This window comes from Rhincodon typus, chromosome 25, assembly GCF_021869965.1.
Source record: "Rhincodon typus isolate 14 chromosome 25, sRhiTyp1.1, whole genome shotgun sequence".
Classification (NCBI taxonomy): Eukaryota; Metazoa; Chordata; class Chondrichthyes; order Orectolobiformes; family Rhincodontidae; genus Rhincodon; species Rhincodon typus.
Genome location: NC_063356.1, coordinates 10,884,859 through 10,903,794, shown reverse-complemented (window position 1 = coordinate 10,903,794; position 18,936 = coordinate 10,884,859). Strand labels below are relative to the sequence as shown.

General features: G+C 39.1%; 1 protein-coding gene across 2 annotated transcripts in view; it reads left to right on the top strand.

Annotated features, from left to right (window-relative positions):
• Positions 1-18,936, top strand: part of LOC109931795 (S-adenosylhomocysteine hydrolase-like protein 1) — an 89,482-nt gene that overhangs the window by 59,793 nt on the left and 10,753 nt on the right. For both annotated transcript variants that reach the window (XM_020531055.2, XM_020531056.2), the window contains exons 6-10: positions 5,479-5,573; positions 8,391-8,497; positions 16,139-16,255; positions 17,156-17,219; positions 18,634-18,722. In XM_020531055.2, the coding sequence (XP_020386644.1) occupies positions 5,479-5,573; positions 8,391-8,497; positions 16,139-16,255; positions 17,156-17,219; positions 18,634-18,722 (472 nt within the window). The remainder of the gene's footprint in view (positions 1-5,478; positions 5,574-8,390; positions 8,498-16,138; positions 16,256-17,155; positions 17,220-18,633; positions 18,723-18,936) is intronic.

Here is an 18,936-nt window from a genome sequence, read left to right as displayed (position 1 = left end):
ACCAGAGTGAGATGGATTTCATTTGGAATTTGGCAACACAGTTGTAGGTGTACAGGTAGTACAGTAGGGGGCTGAGGACGTATCCTTGGATGGGCTCCAGTGTTGAGTGTTATTGTGGAGGAGGTGTAGTTACCTATCCTCACTGTGGCCTATGGGTCAGAAAGCTGAGGATCTAGGTGCAGGAGGCGGAGCCAGGGCCATGCCGTTTTGAGATCAATCTGGAGGTGATAATGGTTTTGAAGGTGGAGCTGTAGTCAACGAGGAGGAGTCTGACATAGTTGTCCAGATGTTCCAGGGATGAGTGCAGGGCTAGGGTTATGGCATCCTCTGTGGACCTGTTAGATCGGTAGGCAAACTGTAGGGCATCGAGGCAGGCTGGGAGACTGGAGTTGATGTGGGTGATGACCAGTCTCTTGAAGCACTTCATCATTATTGAAGTCAGAGCTATTAGGTGGTCGTAAATGTGTTTTCTCGGGTATGGGGATGATAGTGGTCGTCTTGAAGCACATGGCAACTTCGGCTTGTAGGAGAAAGGTTGAAGATGTCAGTGAATACCTCCGCCAGTTGGTCCACGCAGGATCTGAGTGCCCAGCCGGGGACACCATCTGGGCCCGTCGCTTTCTTTGGGTTGACTCCCCGGAAGACTGAACTAATCTTCTGAAGCTGTAATGGAGGGAACAGGTGTGCCTGGGGCTGTTGAGGCAGGCGTTGCCACGTCGGTGCTATTCTGCTCAAATAATGCATATAAAGTATTGAGGGTGTCTGGGAAGGATGGGTCATTGTCTGCTGTCTTGCACTGTTTCATTTTGTGTCCAGTAATGTCATTTAGGCCTTGCCGTAGACTGTGGGAGTCTGTTTGGTAGGTCTGGGCCTCTAACCTGGTCCAGACTGCCACTTGCCCTCCCATTTGGCTTTAAGGAGGTCATAATCTGGATGTTCTGTATTGGTCTGGATTGCCTGATTTGAATGCTGCATGTCTGATTTTTAGTAGGGAGTGGATTTCCTGGCTCATTCGGTACAACATCGTGGGCCGAAGGACCTGTACTGTGCTGTACTGTTCTATGTTCTCATTCAAGGTTTATGGTTGGGCAACACTTGATTTGACCTCTTTGGTTGTTAGAGGCCAGTCATCCCAGTACCAAGGCATCTCTGGAGGCATTCCTCAGCGGTGCCCTAGGCCCAACCATCTTCAGTGGCTTCATTAATGGTTTTACCTCCATCATATGGTCACGAGGGGATGTTAGCTGATTGCTCAACATTCAGTGATGACTTGGATACCAAATCAGTCTGTCTCCAAATGAAGCAAGACCCCAGGCAATATCCTGGCTTGAACTGAAAAGTGGCAAATAACATTTCAAGCCACACAAATGCCTCACAATGACTGTCTCTAATAATCTGACAATTGCTCCTTGTATTATCATGACTGAATCGCCCCATTATAAACATCTGGGGGTATTACCATTGAGTAGAATCTTATAGTTCAGACTTTTATGAATAGAGTGTCTACAAGAGTGGGTCAGAGGCTAGGAATTCTGCAGCGCCTCAGTTCCTGTCTGCCCAAAATCTTTTCACTATCTACAAGTTAGAAGTGTGGTGAAATACTCCCAAACTGTCTGCATGCGTGCAACTCCCAAAATGCTCGAGGCTTGATACAATCCAGGACAAAGCAGCCATTTGATTAGTGCCAGATCGACCAGTATCCAGTCTGTCCACCACCAATGCTCATTAGCAACTGTATGTATTATTTTCAAGACACACTGCAGAAATTCACCAAGGCTCCTTAGACAGCGCCTTCCAAACTCGCTGACCACTTCCATCTAGAAGGACTAGGGCAGTAGATAAATGGGAATGCCACAACGTGAAAATTACCTTCAACACTCATTGTCCTGACTTGGAAATGTATTCCTATTTCTCTGGTGTCACTAGATCAAAATCATGGTTCTCCCTCCTTTTAGTGTTGTTGGTTTACCTAGAGCAAATGGACTGCAGCTACTCTAGAAGGCAGCTCATCACCTCCTTCTCAAGGGCAACTAAAAATGGGTAATAACTGCTGGCCCAGCCAACAGTGCTCACATGTCGTGAGTGAAGTTGAAGGAAACTAATCTATCCTAATATTTCCTTGTGGTTTGGTGTAAAATTTTGTTTGATACCCCACTATGAACTGCACAGGGGCATTTCATTATTAAAGGTGCTATGTAAATCTACATTATCATCGAATTGAAATTGAATTAACGTGTACAGCTGAACTTAACAAAAACACAACTGTGCCTGCCCATATTAATTTAGCTCCCTAATGCTTACTGATTCTTTTAACATTTCCATGATAATTCCCCTCTCTCTCTTTCTCTCTTTCTTCCTCTCTTTTTCTCTCCCTTTCTTTCTCTTTCTCTCTCCCTCTCCCTCTCTCCCTCTCCCCCATTTGGGTTGCGGTGAGATGCTTCAGGGAGAGAAGACGAAAATAGTTGCGTCTGTCATTATGGGCTGTCTGAATGTTTACTAATAGTTTCTATCTATTTCAATGCAAATGTGTTCTCTTAACTGCAATTGCTGTGTGGCCTGCACAAACATTTCCCAGTGAGGGTGCCTAACTGACACACAAGTCGATGTATATCTTACACTGATATGCAGACTTGGAAACACAGTCTAATCCCATGTCTTGGTTTCAGCAGTGGGGTTCTAGCCACTCTAATGGTTTGTCTGTGTGTCCACTTTAGATGCAATGTTTAAGTTTGTGTATGAATGCTCTATCAGGTTACTGATTGTTTACACTAGGACCATGGTAGTGATATCTGCAGTAATTGCATCTCTTGGGACAAACTATAAGTCCCCCTAATGTAATGTAAATATGATTATCTTATCTGTAGTAAGCTTCAGAGTGTTTGGCTCCATTTGTATATTAGCATAAAAGCAGCTTATTAAGAAAAAAAATTGAAGGCTGACATGACCCCATTTACCCTTAGCACACCCCACTCTTGTTTTTTTTAAAGAAGTTGACAATCGTTCATGAGGCTAACGAGAAAGTAGTAGAGAAATGACAGGCTGAATAGTAGAAATACATGTTTTTTAGGTAGAACTTGTTGAGAAAGTACTGTCTTCTCTGAGCTTACTGGCAGCTAATACTGGTTTGGTAGCCAACTGCTGTGGCTGAGAACCAAACTTATTTATAATTTTCCATTTGGGACATTTGTTGAAATTCCTAAGACCGGTGAGTAAAGGATCTATCTTTTTTAAGAAAAAATATCTCGTTCGCATCAGTAGCTGGCCTTCATGAGGCAGGCAAATTTATATTGGATTATCACAAGATGTACAGATACCAGAGGTTCCCACACCCTTTAAGGTCAATGTAAAAGCTGATGCGTGAAACTTGAAATTGCCGTTTCACCTGCACCACCTCATATGCTCTGAAAAAGTTGACAGCATACCATTCTTTTCACATTCCTTCAAAAAAGAATAAAGCATAACTTCTGTGAGCAAATTTATGAATGTCAGTCAGAAACTTGTGGTATTTAAATATTTAGCAGTCATATTACTAATTCAAAGTTTGTTTAATGTATCATACACTGGTGAAAGTTGGCATCTTGCTTGTTTGAGACTGGTGTTCAGTTTATATAGATGACTTTTATACTTACTATGATAGTTAACAAGTATTTTATATGCGATTTCAATTTACTCAGAATTATGACTATCTCAATGGTCATTTTATGAGCTCTGATTCTAAAGGAACTCTGCATGGGACAGTTTAGGTGATTTCTGTGTGCACCCTGGGTATGTTTCCTGAACCTTGTTTGGGCTGTCATGTAGCAGTGGCACTTATTTGGCACTCGCTCATTGATGCATCTAGTTTTGGAGACTCCAGTATCTTAGCAAAGCAACAAACTGCAGCTTTAAGCAGTTGCCCTGATCTGGGGTTCCGATTCTGCTGCTATTCTTTTAAGGGGCAGAAAAAGAGAATTAAAAAGCCACTCCATTACATTTTGTCACTGGAACAGGGAATGCTGAAATTTTGGGGGTATTCTTTAGAAAAAATACTTTGTGTAAACAGAAATTGTTGATTTAAAAAATAAAAACGAATGGGCAGGATTATATGTATGTAGGTGCATTGAAATCGTGATCGTGACCAGCTGCATGGTTTGTATATGCATAATTAAATGGGCAGCTAGTCATGTTTTTAGTAGATATATTGCCTTATAAATAAGTTAGTTCAATTGGACTGAAATTCCTTTAATGAAGGTGATAGACTTCTCATTTTCCTTTTCTGTTAAATAAAACTTATTGAAACTACTTCAATATTTCACTTGCAAGCATGCTTACTAAAGATATATAATTTTACTAATGGGTCTTTAAGGTGATTAAAAACCAGCAATTTTCTATTTTCATTACAAGGAAAATTTTCCCCCAAGGGTTCTTCAAACTGCTGGACAATTGTTATTAGGCATGACCTGTTCCTTCATTTTGCATGCTGTTGTTTTTTTTTAAAATGTATTAAGCTTTTTACAATTGAAAATATTTTATTTTGTCATGAACCCAATGTTATTACAAGCAAGTCTTAGTTTATTTAAAGTACCTTGTCTGTGTGTGTAGTAGTGTGTAACTGTTTGTGTCTGATGACCATAACACATTAAATGAGCCAAGCAAGCATTTGGCTGTGGGTTTGAGCCAAATTAAGCATTTTAACTAGGTTGATAGAGTGTGATACTTTTTGAAGTGCTGCATTCGTGAATGTAGGGTCCTGTCTATTTGAGGTGACTGTTAAAGGTCTAAGGAAGAAAAGAAGGATCGCTATTCTGGAATATAAAGATCAAATGCGCTGCAGATGACAACTTTTTTAACTGTCTAATCAAATGAATTCTTAAAGTGCAGTTGATTTCTAATTTGACAATCTCCCCATTTGCAGTATATCTATTTTATATGTTTTAAAAACAAAGAATTGTGCTGTATTTTAAAACAAAGTGGTGGAGAAATACAGTGCATTGCTCTCTGCATAGATATTGTCAATAGAGTTAACGTTACAAATCAAATTCAGCCCATCTTTGGAGTAGTGTTGTATCAGCACTCTTTATCAATTTAGTAAAATTTCCTTGCTATCCCCAAATAGGTATGGTTAACAGGCATGCTTTGCGTTTATAAAATATCATCTAACTGATGTTGAGTAGAAACAATGAATTTAATTATATTCGTCTTTGCAACCTTAGCGAAGTGCTCTCACCCATGTAATGTCACCAGCTGATCCTTTCAGGTTCTCGTACTGAACACTGGAGAGCCTAATTAATTGTTTTACCTTTCCTGCTGTGAAGCTTTTTGCAGCACATATTTTGGCAGTGGTGATCTGATAATCATGGGAAATCTGTGTAACCACTCAGTCAAACTGTGTCCACTTTTGAATTCTTTTTAAGTTTGTTTATTGCTCAGTTTCAAATGTGCAGGCATTTATCCATAATTGATTTTCTTTCACTCCCTACCCTCAACCCACTGCCTCAGGATTTGCAGTGTTTGCTTGGAAAGGAGAGTCTGAAGATGATTTCTGGTGGTGCATTGATCGTTGCGTGAACATGAACGGCTGGCAAGCAAATATGGTAAATATGCCACTTTTTTAATCAAGTTGAGGACTGGAAGTTTTGATCATCAGGGTTTCTTCTACCAAAGAATTCTGTACTCAAACTTTCTCCTAACTTCACTTCTTCCTGCTCTTTCTCATTAACAATTTGAAGTTAATTCTTCATTGCTAACTCCCCAGTCAGAGGAAATGGTATTTCCCTACTCGGTTTATCAAACTTTTTCAGAATTTTGAAGCACCACTTAAATCTTAGCCACCTTCACTCCATCGAAATAATCGCAGTAATTCAAACCTCTCTTTGCAGCTATAATTTCTAATCCTTGATATGCTGGCTTTATAGACTATTTTACAAAATGAGCTACCCAAAACTATACATACTATTCTCAGCTGCAACTTGTTTTGTACAAATTTATCGTTACTTGTAGTTACTTAGAAAGACGCTTGTGTGCAGTTTTGGGCCCCTTTTCTCAGGAACAATGTACTGGCCCTGGAGCGGGTTCAGAGGACATTCACGAGAATGGTCCCAGGAATGAAAAGCTTAACATATGACGAATGTTTGAGGACTTTGGGTCTATACTCGGAGTTCAGAAGGATGAGGGGGGGATCTAATTGAAACTTACAGAATACTGAATGGCCTGGACAGAGTGCATGTTGGGAAGATGCTTCCATTGGTAGGAGAGACTAGGACCCGAGGGCACGGCCTTAGAGTAAAGGGAAGATCTTTTAGAATGGAGATAAGGAGAAAAATCTTCAGCCAGAGTGCGGTGAATCTGTGGAATTCACTGTCGCAGAAGGCTGTGGAGGCCAGGTCATTCCATACATTTAAGATGGAGATAGGTTCTTGATTGTCAAGGAAATCGAGGGTTATAAGGAGAATGGGGTTGAGAAACTTATCAACCATGATTGAATGGTGGAGTAGACTTGATGGGTTGAATGGCTTAATTTCTTCTATGTCTTATGGTCTTACACTTCTTGAGTATTGCTCAGGAAGGAGACGTATTATTAAAGATTTTGGTGTCTCATTCATCAGGCTAAAGTCCAGAATGCTAATTTTCAAAGGAAACCAGGATTTACACAGCGTGAGAAATGTGGTGTTCTGGCATCTGCCCTGATGTGTGAAAGATGCGAAGTTTTGTAAGCAAGTCAGTTTTTTTTTCAAGCAACTATCATTAATACTTTCTTCTTTAGAGCACAAGCCCCATTAATCAAACTGAAAAGGCTGTCTTTAATGAGTATGTGTACGTGCCTTTCTCCTTTCTGAAGAAAGAAGTGGTGCCTGCACTGGGAAACCTTTTTTCACCTCAAATCCATTTGGAAAGGATTGTAGCAATATGGAGTTTTGTTTTTTTACACCAGTTACTCGTGTGTTCTCACACTCAAGTTGCCAACCTGCATCAAATGATTTTTATGTAACATGCCTATGTCTGGGCGCATGTGGTTCCAATGTGTTTGAAGTAGGATTTTCATGCCACAAGTTGTGGCAGGTTTCCAGTTCAGGTCCTAGAGTCTAAAGGACAGTGTGCTTAAAGTTATCTTAGAGGTGAATGAGCTGTAAAGGTTTCCAAATCAATCTGGTGTTTCACGTGCTTTCTTGATAATTACAAGGTTGCAGTAATAATAAACTTTCAACCTTCTTAATGAGTACCAAATCCTTTTTTAAAAATAAATCTTCATAATACCCTTTGTTCTCTTCCTGTACTCCCAATCGTTCTCTAGCCATGTGGAAATATGCAAGCAGTTACAACTCTTCAACCTTTTCTCATTCCCTTTTCTGAAATGGTAATGTGGCCTTGATGGAATAAGTCTGGGGAGTGGAGAGCCAACATCCAATTATTTGGTTCTTTTAGACCTTCTGGTGTGACTAAGCTTTCCTTAATTGGAATAAGGAGATTAAATAGCCTGAAAAATATAACTGAGAACTTTACAGAAGATAAATAGGTTTTGCAGTACAGTAATTATTGATTTAAATTAGGCTGCAAAAAGATATACAACAGTATTTTGAAACCTGTGATATCCATTTCAGTGCAGGTTTCTGTACGTCCCTGAACTGGAATTATTGAAACATTGAGGTTTTTTTGAAAAGATGAAAACACAACTATTCAGAATTGTCACTCAAATCCAAAGTACATTTTAAATACTGTAGCTGTTAGTTAATAGTGCCCCCTGGAGGAGATATTCTGCTAATACATTGCATTTGATGCATAGAAGTATTATGGAATGTGTTGAGCATTGCATAGAAATTTATTTCAGGTTGTATTGCCATTTAAGACTTCTAAAATCTGGGAATGCAGGGTTGTTTAAAGAGGAGTGTAGAGAGGAGTGACCTTGTAGCAGTTGAGATTAAATGTGTTCTTGCAGGATACGTTATCAAATGATTATTTTATAGGCCCCTGAACCTTGTTAATTTTCACCCTGGAAAAGTAAGGCATGGAAAATTTTATTCCTTTTCTTTTCTATTGTATAACATTGACTGAGGTAATTAAATCCACTGCAGTAGCTCCAGAGACAATTGTGCAAAATCGAGTAACATCAAAGGTTTAGTAAAGTGCTTCTTAAGAAAAAGCTTTTGTTGACTGATAATTGCAGGTTGCAAAGTATACAATTAAAATTTTCCAAGTTTCTGTCTGGTTAGTGATGGATGTATAACTGTAATACAAACAGAAACTTGATTAAAGTCACTCGCTAAAGGACTTAACACACATTCACCTTGTCTCCATTCCTGTAACTAAGCTGTACCTAATTTCCTTAACCTTCTCTCATAGCCTAAACGTGTAAATTTCCTTACAAATGCAAAAATCAGTGACACCTTTTTTTTTTTCCTTTTTTTTTTCTTTAGGTACTGGATGATGGTGGAGATTTGACTCACTGGGTCTATAAGAAATATCCCCATGTTTTTAAGAAAATCAGAGGCATTGTAGAGGAGAGTGTGACTGGTGTACACAGGTAGGGATGTTTGAAGTTTTCAGCTAAAAAGAAAAATCTTGACTCCTAATCTGATATTTTCAGTTTAAAAAAAAGTGATGGGTAGTGCTAAAAAATAGTGGCTCTGTCCATAATTAATGGAGGGACAAAATAGCTAAGATCACGAGTGCTCGAGTCCCCTGTGCACATTTGTTGAGAATACCAAAAATGTATGAATAAGTGACTTTAGTTTTTTAAAAATTCTTTCACTGGATGAGGGCATTGCTGGCTAGGCCAGCATTCTTTTGCCAATCCCTAATTGCAGTTAAGAGTCAACCACATTGGTGAATGGTCTGGAATCACATGTAGGCCAGACCAGGTAAAGATGACCGTTTTCTCCCTGACGGACTTGTAGTGAACCAGGTGGGTTTTTCCAACTATCAACAATGGGTTCATGGTCTTCGTTAGACTCTTTTTATTCCAGATATTTTTATTGAATTCAAATTCCACCAACTGCCATGGCCAGATTCAAATCCTGGTTCCCAGAACATTACCTGGGTTCTGGATTAGCAGTCCAGTGACAAATACCACTAGGCCATTGCCTCTCCACAGCTTAGTGCTTAAGGATGTGAGCTGCTTCTACAGTACTCTAGGTGCTCAACCCTGATTACAGCTTTGCTGTAATGTGCCGATCCAATGACAAGTTTAGGGACTGTGTTCTTGAGTAGACAGTTTTTACGCAACCTTTCTGAGCTGTATCATTTTAAAGGTAACATTTATTATGACCTGACTTATTAGGTTTCTGGATGAGTGTACATTTTTCTCTCATTTGATGACTTTACATGTACTAGCATGGCTTTGTGTGCGGGAAATCATCTCTTGTTAGCGGAGTTTTTTTTAAAAGAACTTGCAAAAAAAATTACAAAAGCAGAGGGGTGAACATTGTCTGTATGGACTTCAGCAAGGCATTTGATCAGCTTCTGTATGGTAAACTGGTGAGCAAGGTTAGATCACATGGAATCCAGGGAGAGCTAGCCAATTGGGTACAATACAATATAGGCTTGAAGGTAGGAGACAGAATGGTAGTGGGGGGTTGTTTTTTGGACTGGAGGCCTGTGACCAGTGGTGTGCCACAAGGATTAGTACAGGGTCCATTTTTTTTTGTCATTTATATACGTGATTTGAGTGTGCATATAGGAGGAATGGTTAGTGAGTTTGTAGATGACACAAAAATTGGTGTAGTGGACAGTGAAGGAGGTTACCTCAAGGTCCCATTGTATTCTGATCAGATGGGTCAATGGGCCGAGGAGTGGCAGATGGAGTTTAATTTCGATAAATTTGAAGTGTTCCATTTTTCTCAAATAAGTTAGTGCAGGATTTGTACGCTTAATGGTAGAGTCCTGGGGAGTGTTGCTGAACAAAGAGACCGTGGGGTACAGTTTCATAGTTCCTTGAAAGTGGAGTCACCGGTAGACCGGATAGTGAAGAGGGCATTTGGTACACGCCTTTATTCATCAGTGCATTGAATATAGGAGTTGGGAGCTCGTGTTGCGTCTGTACAGGACGTTGGTGAAGCCACTTTTGGAATACTGTGTTCAGTTTTGGTCTACCTGCTATAGAAAAAGATGTTATTAAACTTGTAAAGGAGCAGAAAAGATTTACAAGGATGTTGAGGCTTTGAGTATGGGGAAAGGCTGAATAGACTGGAGCTATATTCCCTGAAGTGTCAGAGGCCGAGGGATGACCTTTTATAGAGGTTTATAAAATTGAGGGGCATGGAGTGAGTGAATAGCCAAGGCCTTTCCCTCATGATAGGGGAGTCTAGAGCTAGAGAGCATGGGTTTAAGGTGAGCCAAATACTAGCAAATGGAGCGAGATTAATTTAGGACATCTGGTCAGCATGGATAAGTTGGACTGAAGGGTCTATTTCCATGCTGTACAGTTCTATGACTCTAGGAGTGTACTTCCTTTATCACATATGCATCTTTTGATAGAGTAAAAAGCAGTTTGGGTTTCATCAGTCAAGCTTTCAGATCAGTGAGAATAAGGTAGACTCGCTGATCCAATTTTCCAGTGGTTGCTGTATATTGACAACTGTTGTGAAGCTAATCATTTTGAAACATACCATAGATCCAATTTGCCAACCTGGGAGTTTAATTTTCACCCCTGCAGAAATTTTGTTTCATGTTTTTAATATTAGTGCCATTATTTTTGCATTTTCCACCAAATACCCTCTTGGATGCAGTGTCATTGGTTGCCCCCATAAGTGAGCTTGCATCTCCTATGGTCCACAGTGTACCCTGGATATACTTGGGTGCTCCACTTCCCTCCCACAGTCCAAAAAATGTGCAGGTTAGGTGGATTGGCCATGCTAAGTTGCCCATAGTGTCCAGGAATATGCATGGCTAGATGAATTAGTGGTGTCCTGGGGATAGAGTATGGGTCTAGATCTGGGTGGGATGCTCTTGAAAGGTTTAGTGTGGACTCGATGGGCTGAATGCTATTCTGTGTAGTTAAACAATAGCATAACTCGGAAATTGTGGTGAAAAATTCTTGTTTATACCAGCTTCAGAAATTTGAAGCTTGCATTGTGAATCCTTGCCTCCAGACAAGAGGCAAACTGGAAATTTAAACAAGGCAAAACAAGTTGTTAATTTGTATGGTTACCTGATTGAGTAGTGTGCATTTTTGATTGAGCAACCAACTTTCCTTTACTCCTTCATTCTGAAAGCAATTGAAATTTTTTTACTTAAAAATAGGTTGACCTTCAGTAACTAAATCTTTGAAGTGAGGCTCATTCAGATTTTTAAAATGCGAGTAGATTATTTGTGCTGTGAAAACAGGAATTACTCTTGTCTTTGTGTGAGAGACAGAACAAGCAAGATAGCCTCCTTCCTTTAATTCTGTAAGATAAAAAGTTAATGTAAGTGAGCAGATGGTTGGACCATTACCCTGAAGTGGGACCATAGCTGTTTGTGTAGGGAACTCTCTTTCAATGGCTTTAATGAAGCACGTGCATCTATCTTGCTTGTGGAGTGATACCTAGATCTTTAGGTGTTGATTTAATAAGCCAACTTCTTGCAGTAGTGGAGTATGTAGATTATGCAGTATCCTTTTGAATAACTATTGCTTTTAAAATGCTAGCTGCTTTAAAAAAAAGCTAATTCTAGCACTGCAGAAATGTTTTTCTTAAAAATCAACTTTATTCAACATTTACTGTGTTTCTCTCTCCACAGATCCTGCTAGACCTGCTGTGGTTTCTCCAGCATTTTCCCTGTTTGTTGCAGGTTTCTAACATCTGCAATTTTTTGTTTTTACTACAATATTTAAATTGGTACCAGACAATGGGCATAAGTTAGCAACAAATATATTTTCCAATGTAATTGGCAGATGCTTGTAATGAAAAAATGTATCGCCCTGAAAACACCTTCTGCAGACTTGTGATAGCATGTCTAATCGTATGTGCACAACGTTTTAACAAGCAAGTACTACCATTTAGTTCATTTCAGATCTCAATTGTGCATTTAAATTTAATAATTGAAACACTGTTCATTTAATAATATCTTTCCATATGCTCCTGAGTGTATTTAGCCTTGAACTAGAAATTCCACATTCATTGACAAGGAAATGTTGTAGTACAGATAGTTGCGTTCTTGCGTGACCTTGTGTTATAGAAAATCACATTATAGGGAAATCGCTATACCTGTACAGCAGAAAGTTCGCATTATCCAAATAGCGTCTACTATTCATCAATTGTGCTACAGCCAATTTGCGTTAATGAAACACTCATTTTTGCAGAATTACCTGTAGTGATTTCAAGTTTTCTTGACTTCCAGTGGTTGAGTATTCTTTCGTTGACAGATTTTTAAGTGCTCTATCTCCTTTGTAGCTTCCTGCTTATCCTGTTTAACTTGTAGCTTTCTCCACCAAATCCCCTTGCAGACTCCTCCTTTCCACCATTTCCATAGTTGCTGAGTCATGCAGATTGGAAACAGACCATTGGTTCCGACCAGTCCATACCCAGTCAAATCCCAAACTAAACTAGTCCTGCCTGTGCTTGGCACAAATCTGTCCAAACATTTTTCTTATTCGTGTACTTATCCAAATGTTTTCTAACCATTGTAACTGTATCTGTATTCACCACTTCCTCAGAAATTCATTCGTACATGAACATTTTTTTCTAAAAAAAATTGCCCCTCATATCTCAAATCTTTCTCCTCCCACCTTTTTTAAAAAAAAGTCCCCTAGTCGTGATCTCCCACCCTAGGGAAAAGAAACTTGTCATTCACTTTTTCCATACCCCTCGTGATTTTATAAACCTCTAGAAGGTCACCCCTCAACCTGCTATGCTCCAGGGAAAGAAGTCCTAGCCTATCCAGCCTTTCCTTATAACTCGAACACCCCATTCTTAGCAATATCCTGGTAAATCTCTTCTAAACTTCTCCAGCTTAACCAGGGCGATCAGAACTGCACACAGTACTCCAGAAGAGGTCTCACAGCATCTTGTACAGCCTCAATGTAATGTTTCCCAACTCGTATTCTGAAAGGTCTGAGTAATGAAGGCAAGTGTGTTAAACGCCTTCTTAACCACCCTATTTATGTGATGCAAACTTCAAAGAATTATGCGCCTGAACCCCTAGGTGTCTCTGTTCTACAACACTACCAGGGGCCCTACTTTTGATTGTCTTGACATTGTCTGTTTTACCAGAATGCAATACTTTGTATTTATCCAAATTACATGCCACCTGCCACTCTTTAGCCCATTGACCCAATTGTCAAGATTTCTTCTGTAATCTTAGGTGACCTTCTTAACTGTCCACTATACCACCAACCTTTGTGTTATCTGCAAACTTACTAAGGATGCCTTCTTTCATCTCATCTACATTATTTATATAAATTACAAACAAACATGCAACTAGCAATGATCCCTGTGGAACACCACTGGTCACAGGCTTCCAGTCTGAAAAACAATCCTCCATCACCACCGTCTACCTCTGACCGTCAAGCTAATTTTGCATCTGGTTGGCAAGCACACCCTGAATCCTATATGGTCTAACTTTGCTAATTAGTCTACCATGCGGAACCTTGTCAAAGGCTTTACTGAAGTCCAAGTAAACAGTGTCTACTGCTGTGTCCTCATCAATCTAGTTTGCTTCCTCAAAACACTCAAGTTTGAGACCAGATTTATTTTGCACAAAACCATGCTGACTATCCCTCCTCATTCCTTGCCTCTCCAAATGCATATAAATCCTGTCTTTCAGAATCACTTCCAACAACTTAACTGCTACCAAAGTCAGACTCCCAGATCTATAGTTCCCAGCTTCTCCTTGCATCCTTCTTAAACAAAGGCACAATATTAGCCACTTTCCAGTCATCCAGCACCTCATCCCAAATATTTCTGCAAGAGGCCCTACATTTTCCTCCCTAACTTCCCACAATGTCCAGGGATACACTAGATCAGGTCCCGGAGATTTATCCACCTTTGCAAAAGTAGTAGTGCTGGAGAACTTAGGAAATATAATGTGAACTGTTTTCAAAACATCTATTTATTTCCCTGAGCTCTCTAACCTCCATTTCTTTCTCTACTGTAAAAATGGATCTGAAATATTCATTTTAATATTTCTCCCATCTCCTGAGGTTCAACTTAAAGACAACCTCTTTGATCTTTAAGGGAGTCCTACTCTTTCTGTGCTTGCTCTCTCACTCTTAATGTACTGTTAGAATCTCCTCCGGTTACCCTCAACTTATTTGGATTAAGGACATCTCAACTGTTTGAAGCATATTGTTAACGGGGAGAGTCAGAAACTGGAAGTTATCCTACACATTGGTAGGAATTACATAGTTAATGAAAAGATTTAGGCTTTAGACTGAATAGAAGAGGTTGGGTAGAAAATTTTTAAACAGATCCTCAAAAGTAATAAGCTCTAGTTTACTCCTGGTGACAAACTTGAATGAATTAATGAAACAATAAATGACATAAATCAATTACTGAAGAGGTGTAATATTCAAGGATTCAGGTTCTTGGATTATTGGGATCTCTTCTGGGGCAAAATGTCCTGTTCAAAAATGATGGGTTTCCCCTGTTCTGGAAAGGGACCAATACCCTGGCAGAAGATTTGCTAAGCCCATTAAGGGAGACTGAACTATTAGAGAGGGAGTGTGGAGAGTAGATGGAAGCAAAGTAAATAAAAAGATGAGAATGGTTTTGATTCTGAAAAGAACGAGTTAGTTAGAAAAGACAGACAAAAGTCAGTCAGAAGGAAGTAACTGAAGAATTAGATTGCATTTTATTTCAATGCAAGGGGTCTTGCAAGTACAGTTGATGAACTTGGCATGTTTGAGACATTCTTAATCTTACATTCTCCTTGCAGCCTTCCACTTGCCACACACCCTTCTTGCAGCTTCCCATCCACCCCTACCAGCAAGTGATATTCCCTTGGTCCCCTGTAATAACTCCTGAAACGTGGGCCAGTATTTCATTCCACCCACCAAACAGCTCTGCCTCTTTTTATAGTATCTGGGAGATTAATGCTTTCTTTGGTTTACTGGGGATTGATAACTGAGGATATTGAGTTATTTTAATTCTGCTCCTTCTGTGGGCATAAATACATATGGCATTATTAAAACATGACTGCCTCGCTTCATAAATGATTTTGAGAAAGAAAAAACAGCCTTTGAGAAAATCTGAAGAGCTGGTTGTGGTTTGGTGGGTTTGATGGTTCAAAGAAGTGGAACTGTTTATATAATAACTAAGTTGTGTACATTGGTTTGTCACAACCATTGCTGTAAAATGTTTCATATGTGGGATTTCAATAATCCCTATTAAAAGAGGCAGAGTACAAAAACAAAAAATTTGCTGAACCTGTACTGTTTGATCTCATTATGTCTTTGATTTCCAGTTGTGGGTAGCAGAAGGATTTGTCGATTTTGTATGTTGGGGGTACTTCCTTTAAAGGCAGTAAGCCTGAGGAGATTTGATAGAGATAGCTAAATCTTTCAGAATTTTATGTAGGAAAAATAAATAGATTTTTCTACCAGTGGCTTATCAAAAATAAGGTGTTCCAGATTTAATTTCATAAATTGATCAGTAAAAGAACCAGAGACAAGGTGGGGAAAATATTTCCAGGATGAGTGATTAGGATTGTAATGCACTCCCTTCCTGATATTATAGTGAGTGCAGATTCATACTGGTGTGCAAAAGGAAATTGCATTAAAATACTTAGAAAATAGTAATGAAAAACAGGATTGGGGGTAAGGTGGTGAGACTGACTGACTGGATTTCTCTTTGGGAATACGAAATGGTGCAGACTCATTGGGCTGAATAATCTCCCTTTGTGCAACATTTTATCTACCCTGGAGATTGCAGACTCTTCTTTGGGAGGGTCAACGAAGACCTCCTTTGTTATGTTGGATTGCGAAGGCTCTTGATGGAACCTATTGAGATTAAAAGATGAGCTGAAATGATGGGCCTGCATATGGGTGAAACACCACCACTTCTCTTGATCCTGCTGTGAATGTATTCTTGTATGTACAGACTGGGCTAAAAAATAACATGAAACAAGACAGGATATCAACTGTTTATCACCAGCGTTTGTTGTAACTATATCCTTACCATTGATTTAAGGGTTAGAAAAATACTTGTTTGTTTGTACTAGTTAAATTTTAATCTTTGTTTTATTTCAGGCTGTATCAGTTGTCTAAAGCAGGCAAGCTATGTGTTCCAGCCATGAATGTGAATGATTCTGTTACCAAACAGAAATTTGATAACCTCTACTGCTGTAGGGAGTCCATCTTGGATGGGTAAGGAATAGAGTGGTTCAATTTTTTTTTTTTGGTTTTGGCAAGTTTTTATATACAATTAACTTGTGTGTCATTCTCTTAATTATATAGAGAAATGCATTTATGTATAAATATATTTCCATCTTACAAACTGAAACATTTGCTTACAAATTTGGAGCAAAAACTTTGAATAAGTGAGGCTTTTGTTCTGTTAATGTTGACAATTCAGAATGACCAATCCATGCACAATAACATAAGAATGGTTCATTTTAGGGGCTCTTGTGTGCTTGTTCCCTTTGTGACCACCACCTCGTGGGGGAGAAAGAAAAGTATTTTCTTGTCCGAATCCCTTGCTGATTCTCAACTATCTAATCTGTGTATATGTTCCTTGAACTAGGCTTTATTTACCCACCCAAGGGTGAGTCTGTAATCTCCAGGGTAGATAAAATGTTGCACAACACTGGGCATGTTGAATAATTTTAATAATTACCATGCAGTACCTGTTAATATTTGGTTTAATTATTTGATTAGAGATCCTTTAATGTTTTTGAGGGGGCTTAGTTTTGATTTTGGGGTATACTTTGCTGTTTTTGTGTTAGTGTGTGCTTCCATACCCTGCTGTTTCCCCCACTACTAAGACACTCAGCAGGAACTGCTTCTTCCCCAGCTCAGGGACATGAGCCTTTTTGGCATCCGTTCCGTTGCACCAGCTTAACATCAGCTGGTCCTGCTGTCAGGGGAGTCGGAACTCACTTAACACTAACTGACTTAAAAGCCCCCCTGTGTGCTGAGAGGAATTTATACTTTTTTAAGAAAAAATTGGATCTCGTATCATTATTTTGATTAAAGTTACAAACCTGCTGTGCTCTTGCAGTTCAAAAACTATGAATTTCATGTTCTGCTTCTGTGTTCTGTTGCCAGCTTAAAGAGAACAACAGATGTGATGTTTGGTGGGAAGCAAGTGGTCGTGTGTGGATATGGAGAGGTAATGTCCAACCTAACCTCTACTACCTCTGTACATAAATAGACACTCTTAAAAATCATTCATGCAATGGCTTTTTAAATGTATTATAGCCTGATTCATCTGATGACTTTTTTATTTCATAGTCCAATTTGCAATTTAACTTGTGTTAACTTTAATAAATTTGTACCCATTCCAGGTTACTGTAGTTTAGTGATCTTGATTCTTGTAGTTTTTGCATGATTGCTGTGTAACTATAGGATATCTGGTTTGAAAGCAACTCTCACATGTTGCTGCTGATGTGGAGTGTGTTGCTGGTGCTGTTGCAGCAATTATGCAGAAGTGGAAAAATTGTCGTGACATCTGAGCAAGCTGTTAGTACATGAAAATATTGAAATTTGTGTCCTTCTGGCAGTAGGAAAACAACCATCACAGATGGCAATCGATTCATGTAATGTAATCGATGCCTTTAATTTCCTTATGTTCCTTGCTAATACGAAACTGAAGTAACCCCAGTAACATGTTTTGGTGTTAGGTGTGCTCTTAAAAGTTCTACTAAGCATTCCCTCGCTTCTTCCCCCTTTTTCTTTTGTCAATGTCCATGTGTGGAGCCCGTTGATAATCTCTCTCATAGAGAAGCTTTCTCATTTTCAAATACCTCACCTTATCTAGTGAACGTGTCTATCAAAAAGAATGCAACTCTCTTCACACCCTCTTACCTATTTTCTGGTTCCAATAGAAGGATTGTTGTAGGACTGGGTATGTCATATCTGTCACTCAACCTAGGAATTCAGACACAGCTGCAGGTGTGGAATTTTCTTTATGCAGGGAGATCTATCAGAATAGCAAGAATCTTGCTTTACTGGATCCTGGGAGAAAAAAGAAGCAGTGTTACAAACTCTGTGTGGTTAAAAATGTTAGATCAACAGAAATTGCAATTTGAAATTAAAGAAGAAGTACTTTAACATTCTGAGTGCAAAACTTTGCTACACGTTTTAAGAAAAAAGTCCTTGTATTGCACGTTAGCTTGTCTTTTCATTCCGATGTTTTTAAGGGGGAGGTCGATAAATGAGTGTGAAAGGAATAGAAGTTTTGACTGACTGGATTAGATGAAGAGGGATGACCTTGATCACTTGGGCTGAATGGCCTCTTTCTTTGCTGTATCATCTCTTTAATTCTGTGTAGGTAATGGCTGACACTACATATTTCCCGTACCTACAGTTTTCAGTTCAAATTTGTCTTGTGTTTTTTTTTAAAACTTTCTATACTCTGCATCTAGCTCAAATATGTTTTAAGCTTTGCTTTTGAAATCATTTGCAGTAAACGCCACAGCAATAAAATAGTTCTGTAGACTATATCTTCTGTTCCATGAGACCAAAGACTCTGAAAGAAAAACTAATAATAATGCAATTCTTTTAATGTTGATGTGTTTTTATAGGTTGGGAAAGGTTGCTGCGCTGCTCTGAAAGCACTGGGTGCTATTGTTTATGTGACAGAAATTGATCCAATTTGTGCTTTACAGGCCTGGTAAGGTGACCGTTTTCAAAGCTTATTGCAGCTACCTGCCCAAACTTGATTTGCTTTCACTAAGTGAACTAGGGATTAATAGAGCCTGTAAGGTGATACTGAGCCACCCACTTAGGTGATGAGCTGTTTTACTTCCACGCATTTGATATGGTGGACACTTAGTTATGAATTAATTTCTGCATTGTTTAACCAGTGATCTTTTTAGCTGTGTTTT